The 21,599-nt window shown below is 51.4% G+C and overlaps 2 protein-coding genes across 2 annotated transcripts; one reads left to right on the forward strand and one right to left on the reverse strand.

Moving 5' to 3' along the window:
- Window positions 1-376: 376 nt before the first annotated feature.
- Window positions 377-6,932, reverse strand: POLR3H (RNA polymerase III subunit H). Its single transcript, XM_030959936.1, has 6 exons — window positions 6,623-6,932; window positions 5,327-5,423; window positions 3,615-3,701; window positions 2,576-2,639; window positions 1,740-1,947; window positions 377-1,254 (listed from the first exon to the last, which is right to left on the reverse strand). The coding sequence occupies exons 1-6, from the start codon at window positions 6,731-6,733 to the stop codon at window positions 1,201-1,203; spliced, it is 621 nt and encodes a 206-aa protein (XP_030815796.1). The 5' UTR covers window positions 6,734-6,932; the 3' UTR covers window positions 377-1,200.
- A 5,406-nt stretch (window positions 6,933-12,338) lies between these two features.
- Window positions 12,339-21,431, forward strand: CSDC2 (cold shock domain containing C2). The gene is made up of 4 exons (XM_030960270.1): window positions 12,339-12,585; window positions 18,695-18,960; window positions 19,198-19,320; window positions 19,589-21,431. The coding sequence occupies exons 1-4, from the start codon at window positions 12,379-12,381 to the stop codon at window positions 19,749-19,751; spliced, it is 759 nt and encodes a 252-aa protein (XP_030816130.1). The 5' UTR covers window positions 12,339-12,378; the 3' UTR covers window positions 19,752-21,431.
- Window positions 21,432-21,599: the final 168 nt, after the last annotated feature.

A 21,599-nucleotide genomic window follows, 5' to 3' on the forward strand; every position in this document is an offset into this window, starting at 1 on the left:
TAACGATGCTGCAGGGAGGGCGCTGATGACTCAGGCTTTGTTTTCACAGTTGGAGGTTAAGCAGACCCACTATCCCAGGGAATTACAGCTCCTTCCTGCCAAACGTGGCTGGCTTTGTAATTAAGTGCAACATCACTCTCTTGGCAATGGGCCCTGCATAGATTTTACTCACTGTTTTGTTCCCTCCTTTCCTTGTACTGCTGTCAGGCAGGGTGATGGCAATTGTTTGTCATTGGCTGTGAGCATAGAGCAACGCGTTGGTCTCAAATCTGTCTGCCTTGAAATCCAAGTAGCTAAACTGCAGGAGGCAAGTGTTTTCTTCCTGCTAGGCAGGAAGCTAATAGTTTCCCCACAAATTGTACAGGAAGGCAGGCTGTGTGGTTTTTACTATTTATTCCACTTACAGTATTAAAACCCCCACAAACAAGGATTTAGCTTGCTCAAAGCAGCCTTGGTCACTTCAGTCCATAATTTCATATTTTCAGTCAAGCTCCTCCAAAGTTTTGTTCATTCTGCATAAATACAGCCCACCCAAAAAAGTCATTCCCTTCAGCACAATAAGCAGCCTGTAGTTTTCCACAGTGGTCATCTTCACTAAGCTTGAATTACTTTTGGGTAAACTGTCATTCCTGTTTCTTCTCACTGACTTGGTCCATGGCTGAAGTTCCCATACTTAGCAGAACATCACCACCCCCTCCCCTGCCCTCTCAGCAGCAGCATTTTCCAGGTCTCCAGAGTACCACACCTCTACTAACTCAAGCCTTTCGCTGTCTCTTCTTAAGTTCCTGTCAAGAGAAGGGCAGGTTTCTACTCCTCTGAGATCCAGCTCTCAGCCTAAGGAGTGGTACTTCTTGATAGGTATTCTCTTCTGCCTTTACTCACTAAAGTCAACTCTTTCCTTGATTCAGGCAAGCAAAGACCTCCACAATTTTCCCTCCGGGGCAGGAGACCAAAGCTCCAGCTGAGTTTGTAGCTGCTGTGCTCAAGGCTTTTTGTGCCTGTAAATTCACTTCTGCACATCAGTGAAGGCGTTTCTTGAAAGCAACTGTCTCTCTCTGGCAGCTTGGAAGCTGAAGGGAAAACAGAATGGCAGATCTAATTTCTTATTCAGCTTCAGAGGAGCAGTGAGCACCAGCAGGGTCCCATTATCCCCCAAACATCCACCGGAAAGACTTTCTGTGGAGCAGGCTCTGCTGGCAGCTAACTGTTTGTCCACCACGACAGGAGGCCCAGGCCTGGCTCGCTGATTGATCCCTGTTCATAGAGAGGAGAGCAGAGCATGCAATTGTAAACTGCATAGAGAACAGAGGAAAATGCCTAAAAACACATCATCTTTCCAGTCCAGGTTACAGAACACAGCTGCCACTGGTTCAGATCCACCTTTCTCATGCACTGTACTCAGGTTTTATGCCAGAACACTGCAAGGAAAGACTCTTCAGTTGCCACATAGGCCTTGATGTGTTGCTCCCAGCTCTGTGCTCTTCATGCACACACAGTTTGCCTTACATCAGCTTCCCAGGGAGACCCACCAACAATCACAAAGCGTTCCAGTGAAAACATTAAGGAAACAGAGCAACCACAAGAACAACCTCATTTCTCCCCTTTTCCACTCCTTTCATTTGGTGACTCCACTTCATGGTCAGGTTAAAGCAATCAGTTCCTTGGGAAAGGGGAGCTATTTTAGACATTGAATAAACCACAACACTCACAAAGCTGTAAGAACTAATGCACATAGTTACCACAAGAGTGTAGGGTGCCTCTTTCTTCTGGACTTCTTCTGCAGCATTTGAAGTGGAAGCCTCTGCAGAGCTTGGACCGGTCGGTGATGTATCAACAAACGTCTCATCCACGACTCGGAAGCGGATCTCTTCCCCAATGTCCATGTAAAGGTCATGGGCCCCTTCTTCTGTCTCATATTCCCACACCCACACCTGCTCTGCTTCATCACTGGCCAAGGATTAAGGAGGGAAGCAGCATTCTGCTTGACAGATCACTTTCTGAGAATAAGCTCAATTCAGTTCTGAGAATAGGCTCAATTCAAAGCCTTTTCACAGTTATTTCCCAAACCACAATGTGCCGTCCCAGGTCATTGTCTGCACGGCCCAGGATCCCCATCTTTCTGATTTTCCTGCGTCAAGCTGTATGCTGCTTGTCTACACATCCCCCAAAAACACCCAGCAGCAGAAAAGGCCCCCAGACAAGCAAAACTCCTCAGACCCAAGACAACCTCACCTACCACACTGAAGTGCATCAGACACACATGTATGTAGACATTACATGATGTGGTAAAACCTGCGCTCTATCTTCAGCAGCAGCCATGACTGGAGGCAGGGATTACAGCTGGGCAGGGGACACTGCCATTAATTTCTATCAGCAGGCACAATGATCCTGCAAAACCTAATGAGCGTGAGGGCCTGTCTAGCTACGATAACAGTCTGTGGGCCTTGCCCGACAGAAGGGCTTAGCTTCTGCCGCTGAGCACCTGCATTGTTGCAGTGGTGAATGCCTGTTGGGCCAGCACTGCACAATCCTTTGAAATGAAGTAGTGAAGTTATCAAAGGTGATCAAAGGATACAACTTAGCTGGCTGCTGCAGGGATTCTGGTGGGATGACAATATCATCAAAGAATCCAAGAGAAACTGCGGAGAAAATGATTTGGTTAAGACTGAAACAATTCTTTGCAAATGACGTTCCACAGCAATTCCTAAAATGCATTTCTAGGCTCATTTTCCTTCCTCTCTCAGGAAGGACAGTGAGATTATGCAGGAATTATTCTTTGAGCCACAACGCTCAATTTCAGTTGGCAGCAAAGCAACCACCCAGCTGAAAGTACATACAGCAACAGAGGGCACAGTCTTCGTGCCCGCTGGGAAAGGAAAAGGTTGTTTGGAGCAGGAATGGAAATGAAAGCGTTCCAAGAAATGAGTCAGATGCTATAGAGGTCTGTGACAAAAAAGAGCTTAGAAATCACAGATGTAGTATGTTAAATAAAGACTGATATAAAGTTAGAACAGCCCCCACATCCCCCTTAGGATTTCATGATGTTGAATTTTATCAGGGAATGGACCATGCCCAAATTCAGCAACAAAAGCAGCCAAGGTAACCTTATTGTCCTAATTTAACAACTGAGCAGCAGAGCTCCCTTGTATGGAAGACTCCGAGAGGAAAGGAAAGCAACTCATCAATTATATATTCCATGACTCTGGCAGCACTTTGTGCTCACAAAGACATTTCCCTGACACGTTTTCAGGTACAGGAAATGAATATAAATTTGCACAGCACTATAGGAAAAATACATCAGACCAACACAAGCCAACAGTTCCACTTTGAAAAAAACAAATTCTGTTAACTGAAGCAAGGAAAGAAATCCAGTCCATGCTCCAGACAGGTTTGCCTGTTATTCTCAGGCAAAAGGAAAAGGGAGTGTGGACAAAACCATCAAGGTCAGGGGAAGCTGCCAGGCTCAGACTACCAATCACCCTGAGATCAGAGCAGCAGTAGAGGCCAGTAATAGCCATTAACCAGCCCACAGAGAGCATTACTCCAGCCAAAATCAGTGTCTCAACAGCCCCAAGGGCTCTGCAGCTCACGTGTCCCTAATGTCAGAAGTTTACCATGGACGCCATCCTGACTGCAGCTTTTAATCTGTCCAATCAGAATCTCATCCAGGAAGGGACGGAAGACCACGTAGCGGAAATGCACTTAAAAGAAAACACATCATTAATGTTATGTCCATGTTAGTAAACTACAGTCCTCCCACAGGGTGGCAGCCATTAAAACAAAATCCCACACCCTATATGCCCCTCTAAAACACCCAGTTTCTTTTACGACTTGTTTACAGGCACTGATTAGATAGAAAAATGGGAATAAAGGTTCTGATTCCTAACTGGTTCGTACAAATTCTGGCAGCAACTGATCAGCAGTGTCCTGTTCCCAGCTCCCCAGTTTTGCAAGAAGTTCACAGAAAGAAAGTGATAAACATGGAGCATGGCCTCTGATTAAGTTATGATGGAAGCACAATGCTCACAGTCAAGAGTATCAGTTGAACTTATACTTTCTTGTAATAGTTCTGCCTTTTAGCTTTGTCTGCAATGCTGTATTTTGTCTGCAACACTGTATTTTCATTAAATGAAGTATTTTAAATCAAGTATTATCAGATAAACAAGGTTCTCTAACATAACTGGACTTTTCCTCCTAGCTAGATAAAATGTTTCTAACTAAGCATAAGGCATTTGTTATTACAAGAATGCTACGCAAAGACAATCTCAGCCAAAGGATGCTTCTGACAAATTTAACTGCAATTTAATCATTGCAGCTGTACCTCCTCAGTGCTCCTCTTTTACATAAAGCTAGGCAGTGCATTATAGAAAGAGTTATTACCAGACACAGCAGGATTTATCAAAGTGCTACCCCAGATTCTGAAAGCAGACTTTTTTCCTGAGCTCAGAGAGAAAAGTTCTCTTCTTTCAGTTCAAGGAGTAATTCTAAGTTGAGGAGCTGGATGGAGATTAAAGCAAGCAGGAAAGCCTGACATTCTCCTTCAGTATTAGAGAAGCTTTTATTTGCAGGAAATGAGTTCCACTGGAATTAAAATTTAGACAAGGGAAGGCACATATAGCCAGTGCAGTTCCCTTCTAACAGGAGATATTTCATGTGTTCAACCTATGATTCCACATTGTAAACTGAAACAAGAAAAATGCATCTCTTACCAGTTTAAACCTTTAATTTAACTTAAAAAAATGAAATTTGCTTTTATGCATTTATTTCCAGTTTTTACTCATATTTGCCAAGAGTCAAAGTAGAGAAATTAGTAATTTCTTATTAAAAGAAAATCACTAGAAATGTATGATGAACCAGATCTGTCTAAGTTTCAAAAAAAGTGTCATAAAACTTCCAGCTAGTACAGGAGCATTAAATGCTGTGCTATATGTAGAAACAGGTTTCATGTCCTAGCTAGGGAAAATAAACTTCAAAAAGAAAAAAATACCAGAGAAATGCAGACCAATTATTACAACTTATTTTCTGTGGGCAGACTTTCAGTAATTTTCAACTAAAGGAACCCTTTCCTTACCCCACATCTATGGCTCTAATTGTAGAACAGAGATGGGCTGCTGCAGAAGGCAAGAAGGACTGGCTATTTAAAGCTGTATTTGTACCCAAAAGAAAATAAGAGACTTTCACCATGTTCTTCTTGCCCTTCTAACAGGAACACAGTTAAGGCTGTGAACTTAAGGTTGTTACTGTTCCTAACAACTGAACTCAGCTTATATTTCCAGATCATCAATTAACCTTCTACAACACAATACAACTGAGGAAAAGCACTTACCCTTGGTATGTGATGCACCATCCCCAGGAAATATGTATGAATCTTCCAGCTTTGTGATATCATACAGACAGATGCAGAGCCCAACGTTGTACACCACCTGACAAAAGGAAAAAAATTCAAGAGCAGTAAATCAAGCAAGCCACCAGGTAAAATCAAGCAAACTATGGAATTCATACACTGTGCACACCTTTTCAAAAGGCAGCAACAGAGGGGTGGCAAAATGGGATGGAGTCTGTTTTGGAACACTGCCTTCAACACCACCAGCAGCGTAGGGGAACCCCAATCCAAATGAGGGAGCCCATTTTCACTGGTGCTGGAAAGAACTGGAAAGAACACTGCTACAAAGAGAAACCCTTGGGGAAATTGTCAGTGGTGAGAGAACCTGAGCTGCCAAGACAGTAAACAGCTCCCCATCATCCACCAGCCCCACAGCGTGCCCAAATGCTAAACATGTTTTTTGCTAGAGTTACAATCTCAGAAGCCTCTAGACTTGCCTTTGTCTTATATTATATTAGCTCTGGGGAGACACGAGCCAAACTCTTGGTTTCTCTGCTACTCCTGAGACAGCTTCACTGCCTACAAACTTTGAGGCATCTACCAGTCATCAGCAGAGGAAGGAAGCCTTTTGCTCTTCACAACCTGCCTGTATAATCTCCTATTCACAACTCTCGACTCCTTCAGCTTGCTCTTTTAGCTCCTTTCATATTTACAGCTGCATTTTGAGTTTTGCACCTGCCCCGTGTTGAAAGCCATACACCAATCACAGTCCTGGGGCTGCACAGGGAAACTCTGACCTCCAGGTCCACCAGAAAACATTTCTTATATCCTGCACCAAAGACCAACTTCTTACTGCCACCATGTATTTCAATTACTAAGCACAGACCAAATCACCTATTTACAGCTTCATTTCTCTTCCAGTATTACTGTTCTACATGTGTTTATATAGGGTTTTTTCCTTTAAACTCCCCACTGGATGGATTAGTTTGCATTTGTTTTTCAGGCTGCATTTTGGATTCCTCCTTTTAACACAAACCAGCAGCTGCTCTCACTTCTCTTCCATGCTCCTCTGCCCTATCTGGTGTCTCAGTATCTTCCCATTACAACATCAGCCATTAGAAAAACGTCCCCTTTGAGATGATACGTGGCTGTCTCTTTGTTTACAAAGGCAGGGGATGGCCTTCACATCTACACCCCTCTGACACCTCACCCACGCACCTCAGTAGGCACAAATAAAAGGAAGGAACGCTTGGGGATGTTGTGATGCCTGCATCAACCTATACGTGACCCACGCTTTACCTTATTGGCCAATTTCTTGTTTAGCTCCTCAGCAATGGATTCGTTCAATTTCCTTTCAAACTGCCAGGGAGGAATTCTCACAGTGTCAGTCATCTCTACCAGGACAAACATGGTGCCGGGGGACGAGGAGACGCCAACAGCCTCGGGAATGGGAGGGCTGCGAGCACCGGGCTGGGAAGGCAGCGGAACGTGTGGCTCGGAGCCCGGCGGGGCAGTGTCCCGGCTGTCCCGAAGGGAACGGGACGGGAGGGGCCGGCAGCGCCCCTCACCCGCCCGCCGCACGCGGAGCCGCGCCGCGCGCCCCGGCCGCGCGCCACTTCCGGCGCCGCCGCAGCCAATCGCGCTCGGCGGGCGGGTCGCGCGCCCTGATTGACACGGGGTGGGGCGGGGCCCCGCCGCCGCCATTTTGTCCGTCCTCAGGCGGGGCGGGGCCGGGCCGGGCTCGGCCCCCGCTGACCCCGGAGCGGGGCAGGGTCTGGGGAGGCCCGGGGGACCGATTTTGGCCGATATAAACGTGGAAAGGTGCTCAGTGCCCGGGCGTCCTTTGCAGGGCTGCAGTGTAGTTCCCTCCTTCCCCTCCACCTCTGGGCACTTTCTCCCGTGCCACAGCTAGAACAATTCCCCACTGCAGTTTTCCGATTTAATTTATCGTTTCCGTGAACTTCAATCCAGATAGGGCAGCAAAGATCACAGGAGCATGGAACAGGTCAGATAGGAAGGGACCACGGTGGGGCATCTGGTCCAACCTCCCTGCTCAAGGAGTGTTGATAAATAACAGAGAGAATAGGAATTTTCAGAGATAGTCTTCTGTGTATCCTACGTAGATAAAGAATGCTTGCTTTCTAATGCTTCAGATTGTGTTACAAAGTTTGTTTCCCAGCCATTTTGGTATGGTGGCCATCCCAAAGCACATGGTGCAGGAATCGCATCCAGAGGGTTCTTGCGTTCCCTCTGCAGTGAGGGAGACTCCACAGCCTCTTGGGCAATCCGTTCCAGTCTGTTCCACTGGTCTGGCACCTGCACAATAAAAAAGTTCTTCTTCACAGTCAGGTGGAGCTTCCTGTGCACCAGTTTCTGCCCCATTGCCTGTTCTATTGCTTGGCACCATCAGGAAGAGCCTGGCCCCAGCCTCCTGGCACCTTCCTGTGCTGATACACATTGATGAGGTCCCCTCTCAGTCTTCCCGAGCCTGAACAGGCCCAGCTCCCTCAGCCTTTCCTCATAAGAGAGGAACTCCAGTCCCCTGATTATCCTTGTTGCCCTCTGCTGGACATGCTGCAGGAGCTCCATATCTCTCTTGTGCTCAGGAGCCCAAAGATTAAAGTCTCTGCCATTTCTTCAGCTGTTTGCCCACATCTCCAGCAAACCTAGGTGGGTTTATAATCCTCTTTGCATCTGGAAGTCACTCACAACTGTGTCTGCCCAGTGCTTAGGTCAAGGTTCTTTTCAGGGACAAACTGCCACCATCCAGAGCTGGAATAATTTGTGAGTGTTAATTGCCAAAAAAGAAACCAACCCCCCCTGGATAATTTTTGAGGCCTCGGTGTGTTCTGCAGTGAGGGAATCAGTGTGAGGGAGAAGCAGCATGAGGGATGGCAGAAAACAAGGGGGTGTGCTAACGTCTGAGGTTTGTCAGGGAAATGAAAGGAGGTTGTTTGAAGTGTGCTTAAAAAAAGATCTGCCAGGAAAACCAGACATCCCTGGCTGACAGTGAAAACTGCACTGTCAGCATCATGGCTTTGATGCTAAGGCTAAGTGTGTCATCCCCCACGCTCCCCAGCAGCGTGTGGTGGGACAGTAACGAGCAGTTTAGGTAAGAAATCATTAAATGTTGAGCTGTCTGGGAAAGGGAGGGGGAAACAAGGTTGGAAATACCGTGGTTAGGCCTCATTATGAAAGTACCTGTCTTGGACAAGGAGGTGTTGATTTCTTCTCAATTACTCTGTTTTATCAGGGTCTATTAGGTTGCGGGGTTGTTGTTGTTTTTAAATCAACGTGGCTGGTCTGCCCATGTTTGGCATGTTAGTAATAAATAGGGGGCCCAGAAACAAGATTTCCCCTGTCACCTGGGAAGAGCAGCATTTTTCTTGGAGCAGCATCTACTGTCTCAGCAAGGAGCTCTGCTGCCAGCACAGCAGACACCACTGTATCAGAACACCTCAACCCAAATCCCCAGAGTTTCTTGCTGCTCTTGTCCTACTTCAGGGAGCCTTACAAAGGCTCCTTTCTCCTGCACTCCACTCAGGGCTGCGCTAATCTCGGCACAGCACAGCTTTGCTGGCACACATTGCACATCCCTTGCTGGTCTGTCCTGGCCTCATGCAGGTCTGGCAATGCAAGGTTTGACCTTTAACTAGTGCAGCTTTTGCAGGTGTCTGTAGCTACTTCAGAAGAGCAAATTGTTCTCAACCCCATCCTGACGGCAGGGGAAGAAATAACTTTGGTATCACACAAGGAAAGAGAACTTAGGCACGGGTGGTTTTGGCAAGGTGATCACTCTGGGGGCTTGTATATAAGAACTGTAGGGTTAAGTAGGGGCATGTGCTCAGGGAATACTAGACTGAAATACCTGGGAGAACATGGGAGATGGAGAGAAGAGAATTTGGACAGAGTCATATCATACTTCCATTTCTAACCCATTCTTGAGCTAACATTTTCCACACTTCCAGTAACCGTGCCCCATTGGGGACTTTTGGGTGCCCAATACAATGCAGACACATCTTCCTTCAGCCTTATCCACAGCCCCCCAGAAACAGCTGTGTGAGCAGCAGGTCTGCAGATCTTGCTTCACACTGTCTTGGGTCCTATGAGTGAGGTCTTTCGTGTGCTGTGAGTGCAGACACCAAGCAAGATGTGCAGTATCTCTCTCCTGTATCAGCTCTGTGATTGCCAGCAAGGATTGAATGCTGTGGGCCACTCCTCAGTAAGGACAATAAGATTCTTCTTTTCTCTGCAGCTGTGTGTTTCACTGAAACTTGCAGGTACTTCAATTTCATGCTGGGAAAACTGAATTGCAATGTGTGCAGCAAAAGCTGCTGATGGCACTGTTGGATGAGCTTCACTGCCTGGGGCACCAGGTTACAGTCACCCCAGAGCTGAGACTGCCTGTCAGTGTTTCAACCTCCACCAGTAACATCCCAGGCTGTGGGAAATTGTTTCCAGTCTCGCTTTCTTCAGGTAGCCCCTCCCCAATCCCAAGTGGTACATGCCTGGGCTGTCTATGCATGACAGATGTTGCTCTGTTCCCACCTAGGTTTTCTCCCCGGAGAAATTCCATATTTCATAAGTGCTGTCTTCAATGTAAAAATATAAACAAAAGCCAAATTATGCTCTGTAGAATATGGGTGTTGCCTCAACTCAGCTAATGGTTATGCTCAGAGTTACACTATATTGCTGCTGCTGAAGTGTCTTGCTGTTGGAGATGATGTGAACAGCTTGGTTTTGCTGACTTGTCTCCTCCCAGTAACACTGCCATGGTGAATACCCAGAAATCCACAGTGCCTGTACATACTTTTTTACACATAGTCACAAAGTCTCTAGAGTCTCTCCCAGCAGTATTGGGGCTTTTCCAGTATTTCAGAGCATGATTCTCAGTTGCTGGGTTGTTTTGGTTTTTTTTTTAAGCTTTAGCTGCTGGAATCCAGGGGTCGCAGAAGAGTTTTTCTGTCCCTCTGAGAAAATACCAGACATTTCTCATTCTCTTGATTGTACAGGAGGATTGGAACCTTTGAGGAAAATGAAAGGAGCCCCCAAATTACTTGGTTTAAGATTTCCTCTGTCCCCACGTGCCCGTGGCTCTTGGAGAAAACTGGCTCAGGAATGCTAGGGGAGGTGAGTGGTAATTTGCCTCTCAGCAGTTCTGGCCCTCCTTTGATTGACTCCAAAGGAATTATGTATCTTCTCACATAAAAAGTCCTCCCCGCTCCTGCCTTTGCTTCCATCTCTGCAGGCATCTCTGGCACCCCCACTCCCACTCTCTGTTTGATCAAAGCTTCCCCTCTTCTCCTTTTATCATTTTTAAAGCATGCCTGCTTTAGACTCTCTGCCTTCTCTGCTGCAGCACATGCCCAGAGTCACCTTCCAGCCGAACATCCTTCAAGTTCCTGTGCATTTTCCTTCAAGAGCCTTTATGTGGGAGAGCCAAAGCTGTCCCCCAAGAAAGGAGAAGCCATCTCAGAATAAACTCAGAGTGAAGATTGAGAGCTGGCTGAGGCCTCCTCCCCTTCTTTTGCAAAGTTCTGAAGAGTAGACTGGAGAGATAAGACTTGTGGTGTCTGTAGGGCATGAATTTGGCTCCTGTTGTGTCCTGGAAAGCTACTGGAAAAGCCACAAACAGAGTGTGATGGGCAATGGCAGAACCCACTGGCACTTGGAGTTTCAGTGCTTCTTGGTGCCCTTGCCATGGGCTGTTCTCTGCCTATGGAGCTTTTTTCTGCATTATAATTCATTGACAGGAGAGAGACAAGTGCTTTGTGATCTCATCCCTCTGTCAAAGCCCTTGGGACAGCCCCATATCAACACCCAGTCCCGGGATGGATGGATGGATGGATGGATGGATGGATGGATGGATGGATGGATGGATGGATACAGCCAGGTGGAGCAGTTGTAACCCTCTTTCCTGACTCTATGCCATGCCTCGTCATTCCCACACAACTTGTGTGCCACCCTGCAGCCCTGAGGGCTGTTTGTGGAGCAGTTCTAGTTAGCATCACCATGCTCAGCTACTTAGAATGTATCAAGGAAAGAGTTTTAGGAAACAAAAACAGCCCATGACCACCCCATGTCACAGGACACCCATAACAGCTCCCTGCAGCACTGACACTGCACCATGGTTGTTCAGGGTTGTTGTAAATTTTATTCCAGGATCACAGGGACTTGCTTGGTAAAGTGCTGATATTGACTACCTTTCTACTCCAAAATGAGGCTGATATCATCTAAATCCCCACTGAGTTATGCCTACCCAGCCTATTCTTACCAGCCTGCAGTGATGGAGACCCTGGTGCTTGGCCAGGCAATCTACTTGAGTAATTAACTGTCTGTTCTGTTAGAAAGTGTTTTCTAATGTCTAGCATCAATCTTGTTCTTTGTAATTTAAACCCCATTACTCCTCACCCTATTCCCCAATGGACTCAGCCCTTGTCCCACTGCCCCACACCCCGACTAGAGAAAGTCTCAGGCCAATTTAGGGCATGGCCTCTGCCCACAGAGGTGGATCCCCTGAGAATGGTCACACAAGCACGGGGGGAAACAGGAAGGAAAGATCTTTTGGCACAGTGTGCTGATAGAAATGAGACCCTTAGAAAGCACGTGGGTTTGTGATGGCTGGCTGTGAGCCCGGAGGCAATGGGGCAGTAAGAGGAGTTTGTGGCATGCACCTCTGTTCTCTCCTACTGTAGTACCCAGGGGTGCTTGGGCCGGCGGGAAGAGCGGCTGCAGGGCACCAGTGAGACTTGGGGTGACAGGGGAGAGGTTTCACCCATTGCGAGGGACCCTGTCCGCATCCCTGCCTGCAGAGCACATCACATCCTGCTGTCCCTACAGCCCGTGGGCTGCCCCACTGCGTCCGACTGTGCCACCGGCGTGCGTCACTTTGCGCAAGCGGAGCGACGCAGCCCCCCGGGGCCGACCCTCGTCACCTGCGGCCCCCCATCCAGACTTTCTCCTTTAAGCCCAGCTAGCTCAGAACTGACCGGGCTGATCCCTCCCACCTGCCCGCTCCCCCTGGCCCGGCCCTGACGTCAGGGGAAGGCGTGCGGATGCGTGCGTGTTCGAGGCGCACATCATCCATCGCACATCAGACAGCGCACATCCATCAGCCGGCAGGCAGGCAGCCGAGACAGCCCCCGGAGCCGGGCTGCAGGCGACACCGCTGCTCCTCGCCCGGCAGCGGAGCAGCGTCCAACCCCTCCGAGCCCCGATGCTCTGCAGAGCGCCGCTCCAGGGAGCCCGTCGCTGCTAAGGAGGTGGGTAAGGGCAGGCACAATGGCCATGCAGCGCGCCAGGGCTATTGTAGCTGGAGATTAAACTTCACGGACCACCTTTTTCTGTGAAACCTGCTCTTTCCTTTTGACGGTGGAGAGGTGCGAGGATGAAGCGTGACTTCCTTCCTCCGGTTTGGTTATTCCCCACCAGCCTCAGGAACAATAACTCCCCTGGGGGTGGCGGCGGCAATGTTGCACGTCTGCTTTGGCTTGGGGGCAAATAATCCAGGGCTTTGCCACGGAGGGTTGAGCTCAGATGGGATCCGGCTCTCGGATTGCCGGGTGAGCGGGAGGCAATTTGTGAAAAATCTGACTTATTAAAGTAGGCTGATAGTGATGGGGGCTGGAATTGGGATTTCTTTGGACTGGCTGCACTATTCCTGCCGATGGCAAGTTAGATCCACAAAGGAGGAAGGAAGGACATAGGCGAAGATGTCTGTGCCATGTCTTTGAACAGATACTATGCTAATTAAAAAAATAAAAACCATCACAAGAATGTAAATAAATCTCACAAATTTGATATTTGGGAATGATGATAATGCATACATGCTTAAAAGGTAAATCAAGCCTCCATGATGGTTTCTCCCTTTGCTTCTCCTTTGCGTTTGTCAGCCTGCTTCCTTTCCCTCATGGCCTCTCTGAGAACTGGGCAGCCCAGCACTGACTAAGGGAGCTTTTTATAATCAATCCATAAAGGTGACATTCATATTTTAGCGCTAAGCAGGCTGTATCGTAGGCGAGACTATCTCAGCAAAGATCTCTGGAGTTGGGAGTGTGATTGGCTTAGCTGGGGAGGGGATGCTGTCAGTGTGCATTGCCCAAAAAATGCCTAATTTTATTTTTCCTATAGTAATTTGTCTCATAAAAGGGGTTTGTAATAGGCAGGGTAGGTGAGAAAATTGCTTTGCTTGGTATTTTACTCTTAACATGATCTGGTGACCAAAAACGGGAGTGGGGGAGCTGAGAGGCTTTCATTAGCATCGGGCAGAGACAGCATTTATAAAAATCTGCCAGACACCAAGGCTGTGAGCCTTCTCCAGGAAGGAAGGATGGAGAAACATAGCCCAGCCAGCGTTGCAGTGGCCCTGCTTGCGGAAACCCCTGCCTGGAGCCATCGTGGTTCCTCAGCTGGTTCCTGTCCTTCATGGCAGCCCCCCTGGGATCTCTGCTGGCCACCGTGTTGTTGTTGGGTCCCTTGGCAGGTGAATATGTCCAGCAGCAGAAAAATTGGATTTTTGTTCTTGCATTGAGCTCTGGGGACACGCTCATGCGGCTGGAGGGGTGTAGCTCTTCTCTGTTTCAGCTTGTGTCTAGACAAGCTAAGTCTGGGGGGGGAACAGCCTCCCCGAGAATGGCAGCGGGCCAGAGCATTGCTTTCTGTGCTCCACAGAAGGGGTGAGGAGATGGCTGCTGGCAGCTGGCTGTTGGAGATGGGGTGTCTTTTTTTCATACAGAGACCTTTTTTTCTACTGGGGCGGGTTTAGAGGGGTAGTAAACCTGACTCCTGAGCTGAGGCCACTGGCAGTCGCAAGGGATGGAGAAAACGTGATGGAGAGTGGCATGGGAGAGCCCGTGCAGGAGATTGCTGCAAAAGGCAGCAGAGGGAAAATAACCTGCAGCTCCTTGGCTGGGGCGGGGGGAGCAGTGGCACTCGGGAGAGCCGAGCGTGGTGGCAGGCAGCATCCGAGCTGGGGATTCACAAAGATGCAGGCAGCATTCGAGCTGGGGATTCACAAAGAGAAGCGGCGCCGTGAAAGGGAGCTACCCATAAAGGAGACGGTGTGGCCGGCCGAAGGGTCACGTCCAGAGCCGGAGCGTGAGGGCCGCCAGCAAAGCGGCCACCCACCCGCCAATCCATCATCCCGGGCAGGCCGGGGGTGCCAGCGGACGGGAAGGAGCACAAAGAAACGCCGCACGGGAGGGCCGGCTCAGCGAGGGCGATGAAGCTAATTAAATATGTATTCCCTCGCCCGGGCGAGGCAGCGTGAGGGGCCTTTTTTCGTGGCCACTAATGAACGGGGAGTGGCAGACGGAGGCTGCTGCCTCTTCAAAAGGCTCTTTCCCCCCTTCTAGCGGGCCTTGAAAGGCTGTTTAGTTAAACAAGGTCACAGCCAGCACCCAAGTCAATGTGTTTGGCTTTAAAGAAGGGGAGAGAGACAGTGATTTTATTTGATAAACCGCAGACCTTTCAGTCGCTGCTGATGAATGGGGTACTTGGATCTCGAGATAAAAGCTGATGTGTCTACGCCTGTCTGCCTTAATTGGCCTGGGTTTCCTGCCTCCGCCTGCAAGGGCTCCTGACTGTCAGCTCCGCTTGCTCAGGAGCCTGCCCTCCCAAAAATATAAAAGCAAAGCTGCCTTCTGCTGCCAAAGAAGACCCTGTCACCAGAGGGCTCTGGGGTTTGGCTTTGAGATGTTTTTTTTTCGGGGAGGAGAGGAGGTGGGCAGGGAAGGAGGTGTTTTTTATAAAGAGCATCCTTTCAGGAAGCCCTGGGCTTGCAGCCACTTTCTTCCTTGGCTGGGAGGACTGTCACCCTGGGAAACCCTCGGAGCAAAGCCACCAGGAGGAGACAGGGAGGAGCAAGGTGGAGTCCAGCAGTGGCAGGGGAGGGTGGTTACTCTGGAAAGGCTTCCCGTGCCCCGCGGCAGAGCCGGGCTGCTTCAGTCTCTCCGCTCGCTTCCTCAAGTGACCCGGATTCCGTCCTGCACTGTATACGTGCGTGGGGTGGACAGAGCGTCGTGGGGAGGTGTCAGCCACACCGGGAGAGACCTGAGGTGGGGAGAGATGCTCTCACCCTCAGCAGAAGTTACTGTGACCGCAGGACATTGAGGAGAGGGTGAAAATGCCTCTTGTGCCGAGGTACTCCCTCCTTGTCCCCTGCTGGGGCTGCGTTGTGAAGAAATGGCTGGGGAGAGGATGGTGGGTTGGAGAGCAGGGAGAGAAGGAGCACGGCAGAGGTTTTCCCGGTCTGCGTCTGGGCTGGGAGGGGAGGAGACACTGGTGAAGATATGCTCGTGTGCCCACTCTTCTTTCAGCCTGCTTTTGCCCTGAGTTTAATTGCCTCGGTCCCTTTGTTTGCAGCAGGGATTTAAATGAAGTTGGAGGTAGGATACAGCCCTGGAGACCCCCATGTGCCAAAGCTCCTACACAGCCTCAGCTTCACCAGCACCATCAAAGCCAGGAATTCAGCTGCTGGGCACCAAGGCTGACCGACAAATCTGGGGTGCTTGATCCAGGTGCTGAAGAGGGGCTGAGTGCTGCTGGCTGAGCGAGACAGCCTCAGCCTGGCCCCAGGACAGGGATCTCTGCTCCAGCCCCTGCTCCAAGCAGGAGATAGAGCAGGCAGCTCTGTGACATGTCCAGGCAGTGCATCTGCCAAGGATGGGGATCCTCCAGCCTTGCTATGCCCTGTGCCTGTGTTTATCCCAGTGAGCTGCCACCCAACATCCCCCTGGGCCATCCAGAGAGCCCTCAGAGTGCCTGTGGGGGATTGCACCTCGCTTGTTCTCCCACAAGGAGCAAGCTCAGCTCCTGGGGGCAAAGAGCAGCCCAGGAGGGCACCCTGAGCTGCTGCCCTCAGCTCTCAGGAGCAGACTGTCTGCCTCCTCAGCAGTGCTCCTGTTCTTCACCACTTGTCCCCCAAAACAGGGAGCCTTCCAGGGCACCTGGGCCTGGGCTGGTCCCACAGGTGAACCTCGGCAAACCCCTTCTTGGTTGCTACTTCACCAGAGCACACATTTTGTCCCTGCAAGCTCCCCCTCCTGCACACCCCCTTGCCTCTTATTTTAATTTTGCCTCTGGGAAACTTCCATCTTTCCAGCCCCTTGTGGATGCCAACCAACTCCCTCAGCATACTAATAGTTTGCTCCAAGCATCCTTATTCAGGTTAAATACCCTCCATTGTCCCTAAACTGGTGGGGGAGCAGAAAGGCCTCCTCTGTCAGAGAAAGCCACACAGAGGAGGTGATGTGGCAGAGAACTGTGGGCTATTTCCCTCAAATCATCCCACTCCTCCAATCCTGACACTCCTGGGAAGGTGACAAACCCTGCAGAAATCCATGGGGATCACATCACTTTTTGCTGCCCTAAAGTGGCCAGGCTGCTCACCAGCACAGGCAGGGCAGTCAAATGGGGGAACAGATGGGAGCTGTGAAGCAGTTTGGGGTCAGGTCTGGCTTTGGGGTGTCTCACTTTGGGTGCTCCCTGAGCCTCGCTGAGCTCCTTAGGCATGGAGGAAGGAGATATGAGCCTGAGCCTGGGAATGGGAGAAGGAGATGCTGAGCCAGGGTTTGGGGAAATAGATGCTGAACCTGGGCATGGAAGCAGGAGCTGAGCTGCCCCTGTGTGGGGTGGGATGGAAGCAAAGGCAGATGTGCATGCTCCAGTTGCTGCATGAAGGAGAGGAGCCACTGAAGCACTGGAAGGGTTTGGTGTGGGGGTGGGTGGGGAGGCAGCCAAGGGAAAAACGGTTTGGAGAGGTTTGCAGCCACAAGTGGAAGTTGTCTCAGAGGGCAGGAGGAATGTGGTGGCTTCTGCCTTGGATTAGGACTCTAGTGTGGCCTTTACTGCCTGGGCCTGGGGGTGAAGCTTTGCACAGCTGAGAGGGGGTCACTGTCAGGAGGCTGGCTGAGGGCTGCCCATATGGGGGCAATCCAAGCTGGACTGGCAGCTGTGGGGGGCCAGTGGCAGGCACAGCCCCTGGTAGAGGTGAAGAAGGTGGAGGTGGGTGAGGGGATCAGGAATTGCCTGGTGCCTCCTTGACACTTCAGCTGCTCTAGAAATCTTTTCCCATGTCCTTGTTGCCTGCTAATTTCAGAGTGGAGGTGACCCCCTTTTGTGCATCCCCCCAGGGCCTTCGTGTCTCAAAAGGCCACAGTGAGTCAGAAAAGGAATTAAATATTCTCTGTTTCCTGGTGTGTGCAGGTGTTGTCCTAAAAGATGCTGCATGCCCCAGTGGGGTGGAAAAGGGCTGATGGTGTTGCTGGGAAAGGGGATGGGATCCATGGGATCCTGGGCTCCTCAGCTCCAAGTGATGGAAACTCCTGAGGAGCAGTGGAAATGGGTGAGCCCCCACCCAGTGCACCCAAAGAGAGGTGCCCTCAAGCAACCCCTGGCGTGGGGCACCCTGGGACAGAGGCACCAGCGTCAGATGCAGCAACTGATTGGAATGAAAATCAACAGAGCAAGGCTTTTCTGAGCCAGCAGCTGCAGTGCTGATCACACATCAGAGCATCTGGGAGACTGAAAAATGCACAGCCCCTCCAATTTCATGCTGGGGTGCTTCAGTAAGGACAAGAGTGCCCACAATTGTGATTGCTCTGTCTGCAGGGTTTCTGCCCCTTAGGGCTTTAACTCCTTGCAAATGGCATGATGCCTTCAGAAACTGGAGCCTGCTGATGGCAGCAGCAGGAGGCTGTGCTTGTGTAGTGGCTAGGCTGAGGTGCCTGAGGGGCATGAGGGCTGCTGGCAGCCTCATCACAGTCTTCTGGTGTTCCTTCTTTCTGTAGGAATGTGCCTGGATGGGCAGCAGCTGCTGGCTGGGGTTGGGGTTGTCTCCTAAATTCTGTGGGGCTGAAGCAACCTCCTGTGCTGAGAACACCTCAGACCCCTGACCTTGATGTACTGACCTGTTGTCTCAGCCTTTTTTCTTCACTTTTTTAATCAGCAATCTCGGGATGGGGGAAGTTCTCAGAGCCTGGGCCTGGAGGCATGCTGGTACTGCATGGGGATCCTTCCCATAATGGTCCCTGCCTGTGGCAGCCCATGCTCCACTGCTTCTTTTCCCAGGGTGTGCTTTTTAGTGACTTCATCTCAAATATGTGGGATTATCCTGGCAACTGAAAGGTTGAATAAACCAGGTTCTTCCCTTGGGATTGATTTTCTGGAACATCCCAGGTGACTCCAAGCTGGGACAGGTTTGCTGGGGCAAATCCCAGTGCTGGAGGTTGGTGTCCAAGGCTGAGGGCTGGCAGCATGTGGGAGCTCCCTGCTCCCACAAATGGCTGGGAGCCGAGGGACAATTCCTGGCAGCAAATTGTGCCAAAAGCCTCAAAGAAGGCCCTGTAACCCTCAGCCCCTTTTGCTCCCCAGGTCAGCAGTAGTAGGCCCACACGCCTGGGCATCCTTTCTCCTGCTGCCCACCCGCCCGATCCCAAGACGGAGGAGCCCAGCGACCCCGCCATGTCATCGGAGCCCAGCGCCCCGCCGGCAGTGCCGCCCCTGCACTCCCCCAAGTCGCCGGTGTGGCCCACCTTCCCCTTCCAGAGGGAGGGCAGCCGCATCTGGGAGCGGGGAAACCTCCTGCTACGGGACCTGCCCAGCCCCCTCCCCACCAAGAGGACCAGGACCTACTCGGCGTAAGTACCTGGTGGGTTTGGGACTGTCCAATTGGTCACTGCAGTGCCTGCAGGATCCTCTGCACCTGGAGCACTTTGCCACCTGGTGCCCAGCATCGCTGCACAGCCCTGCCCAGAGTGCTGGGGGTGGGTGCCATGCACTCAGCCCAGAACTGTCATGTTCATAGCAAAAATCTTTCCCTGTGCCTCCACCTGGGCAAGAGCCACTGGCGAAAAATCTTCCCTTTCCTCCTGTAGGACAGCACGTGCCTCTGCTGGCCCCATCTTCAAGGGTGTCTGCAAGCAGTTCTCTCGCTCCCAGGGCCACGGGTTTATCACCCCAGAGAATGGCACCGAGGACATTTTCGTGCATGTGTCTGAGTAAGTCCTGGGGCTGTGTGGTGCTGGAAGACCCCAGGGAAGCCATGCCATCAGCATGGAGCTGGAGACTTGTGGGCTGGGGTGTGGATGTCTCCATGGGGTGGACATGGGTCTCTGCTTGTTCAGTACCCTCCATCATCAATGGGTTTTCTTTTCCAAGGCATCACTGGTGGATCATTTGCCTTCCTTCATTTTGGGTGGTCTGGGGCAGGGGTCCATCTCTTGGCTGCGACACCACCACCACCACCTCTCCTTTCCTCTCCTGCAGCATCGAGGGAGAGTACGTCCCAGTGGAGGGGGACGAGGTGACGTACAAGGTCTGCCCCATCCCTCCCAAGAACCAGAAGTTCCAGGCAGTGGAGGTGGTCCTCACCAACCTGGCACCCCACACGAAGCACGAGACGTGGTCTGGCCAGATCATCGGCTCCTAGGCGCCCGGGGGGCCGCCAGCCACTCAGCCCCATGGAGCAAGCCTGCCCAGCCGCTCCCAAGGGGCGTGGGGGGAGCCGAGGCGGCGGCGGGGCCGGGGCTGCCCCCAAACATGCAGGCGTTTGCGTTCAGTGTCTTTTATAAGGTTACGGTTTCCTTTCTCTGTGTGTGTTTGTAAGTGTCTGTCGAGGGGGACAGGGGAAGCAGAGCCCTCCCTGACTGTCCCCCAGCTCCGGGGGCAGCACCAAGCCCCGTGTTCCATTCCTTGCTCCTGAGGCCATGGGGAATAGAGGAACCAGTCCTAGCCCCAGCCCTCCAGCTCTGCTGGGCTGAAGCAGGTGCTGAGAGCAGGAGGGGGTGGGGAGAGGCTGGGTGGCTCGGCTCACCCTCCTGAACTCCACTCTGGCAAGATGGGCACCCCACTCAGTCCACAGTGGGACAGCAGCAGTGGGACATGCCCTCAAGCAGGGACAAAGCAGGGTGCTGTGGGGTGGCATATCACTGTGCGGGGTCTGGGTGGCTGAGACCCATCCCCATCGCTGGCAGCTCACAGCACCCACCTGAGCCACATCCCTCCAATCACAAGATCTCAGGTCAGCGGTGCCAGGAGACTGGTTTACAGAAAGCAAAAATTTGGTTTTAAGAGGCAGACAGCTGCTGGCAGGGCACCCAGGGCACTCGGTGCTGTGTCTGGGGGGCAGCACTTGGGCACTTGGCACCTCTGCGCTCCCTGCTGCTGCTGGGCAGTAATGCACTTTTCTTGGCTCAGTGCTGGCATGGTTTTGGGGAGACAGACACTTTCTCCTCCTTCTCTTGCCCCCTGGGGACCCCCTTCCCATGTGTGTGTGTGTGTGTGCATGTCTGTAGCTTGCTGGGGCGGTGAGGGGCTGAGGGGTCTGAGCAGCCTCGGCCACGGGGCGAGCACAGCCACCTCCTCCCCAGCCCCTCGGTGTAGGCAGGGTCTTGTATACAAAGCACAAACTTTGGTTTTGGTCTTTTCTGCCATACCCTGGCCATGTGGGCTCCCACAGCCCCAGGGAGCGACAGGGCAGAGGGCACTGGGATAGGGACAACATGCACTGGGCTGTCTTGAGCTCACCCCAGGGAAACAGTGCTGATGCTCCAGGAATTACCAGCATCTTAAGGGGTTCACAGCAGGGCTGGGGACAGTGGGGTGCCAGCAGGTCCTCCCAAGCAGAGCAGGAGGGGATAGGCAGCTCCCAGAGCACCGTGCCAGCAGGAGCTGCTGGCACTGCTGGTGCTCAGCATGGATGGAGAGAAGAGGGGCGTTTGCCACCTTTTTTGCTGTTGCTGTTGCCAACAGGGCTAAGTGGGGAGAGGAGCAGAGCAAGGCTGGTGCCACACAGGACAGCCGGGCCCTGCGGATTCAGCAGAACCATGCTGGTGCGGGGATTGCCCCAGGACCCTCCAGCCCATCTCACTGCCAACCCAAAGCCTGGCTCTCCCAGGGGCTGTGGCAACTGTGGCTCAGGCTCCAGGCATCCCCAGGACATGCAGTCAGCTTGGCCAAGGCAAACTGTTGGTTTTTTTTTTTTTTTGAAATAAACTAAAACCCTAGACTTGTTGGTGTTTTTACAACTCTGGTGTGGTTCCCGCCTGTCTGACCATGTGTCAACCTTTGTAACATTGGCAATAAACCATTAAAAGTGACTTTCCCATGCGCCCTGCCCATCCCGGCTCTTTGTGCTGTGTGCATGTGACTCTCCCAAGTAAAGTGCCTGGAGCACCCAAGAATTGATCCAGACATCAGAAAGGACTCACCCACAGTGTGTCTCCGAGGGGGCTGGAGATGCTCCCCACTGTGGGGCTGGGACAGGAGGCTGCTGCTC

Source organism: Camarhynchus parvulus, chromosome 1A (assembly GCF_901933205.1).
Source record: "Camarhynchus parvulus chromosome 1A, STF_HiC, whole genome shotgun sequence".
Classification (NCBI taxonomy): domain Eukaryota; kingdom Metazoa; phylum Chordata; class Aves; order Passeriformes; family Thraupidae; genus Camarhynchus; species Camarhynchus parvulus.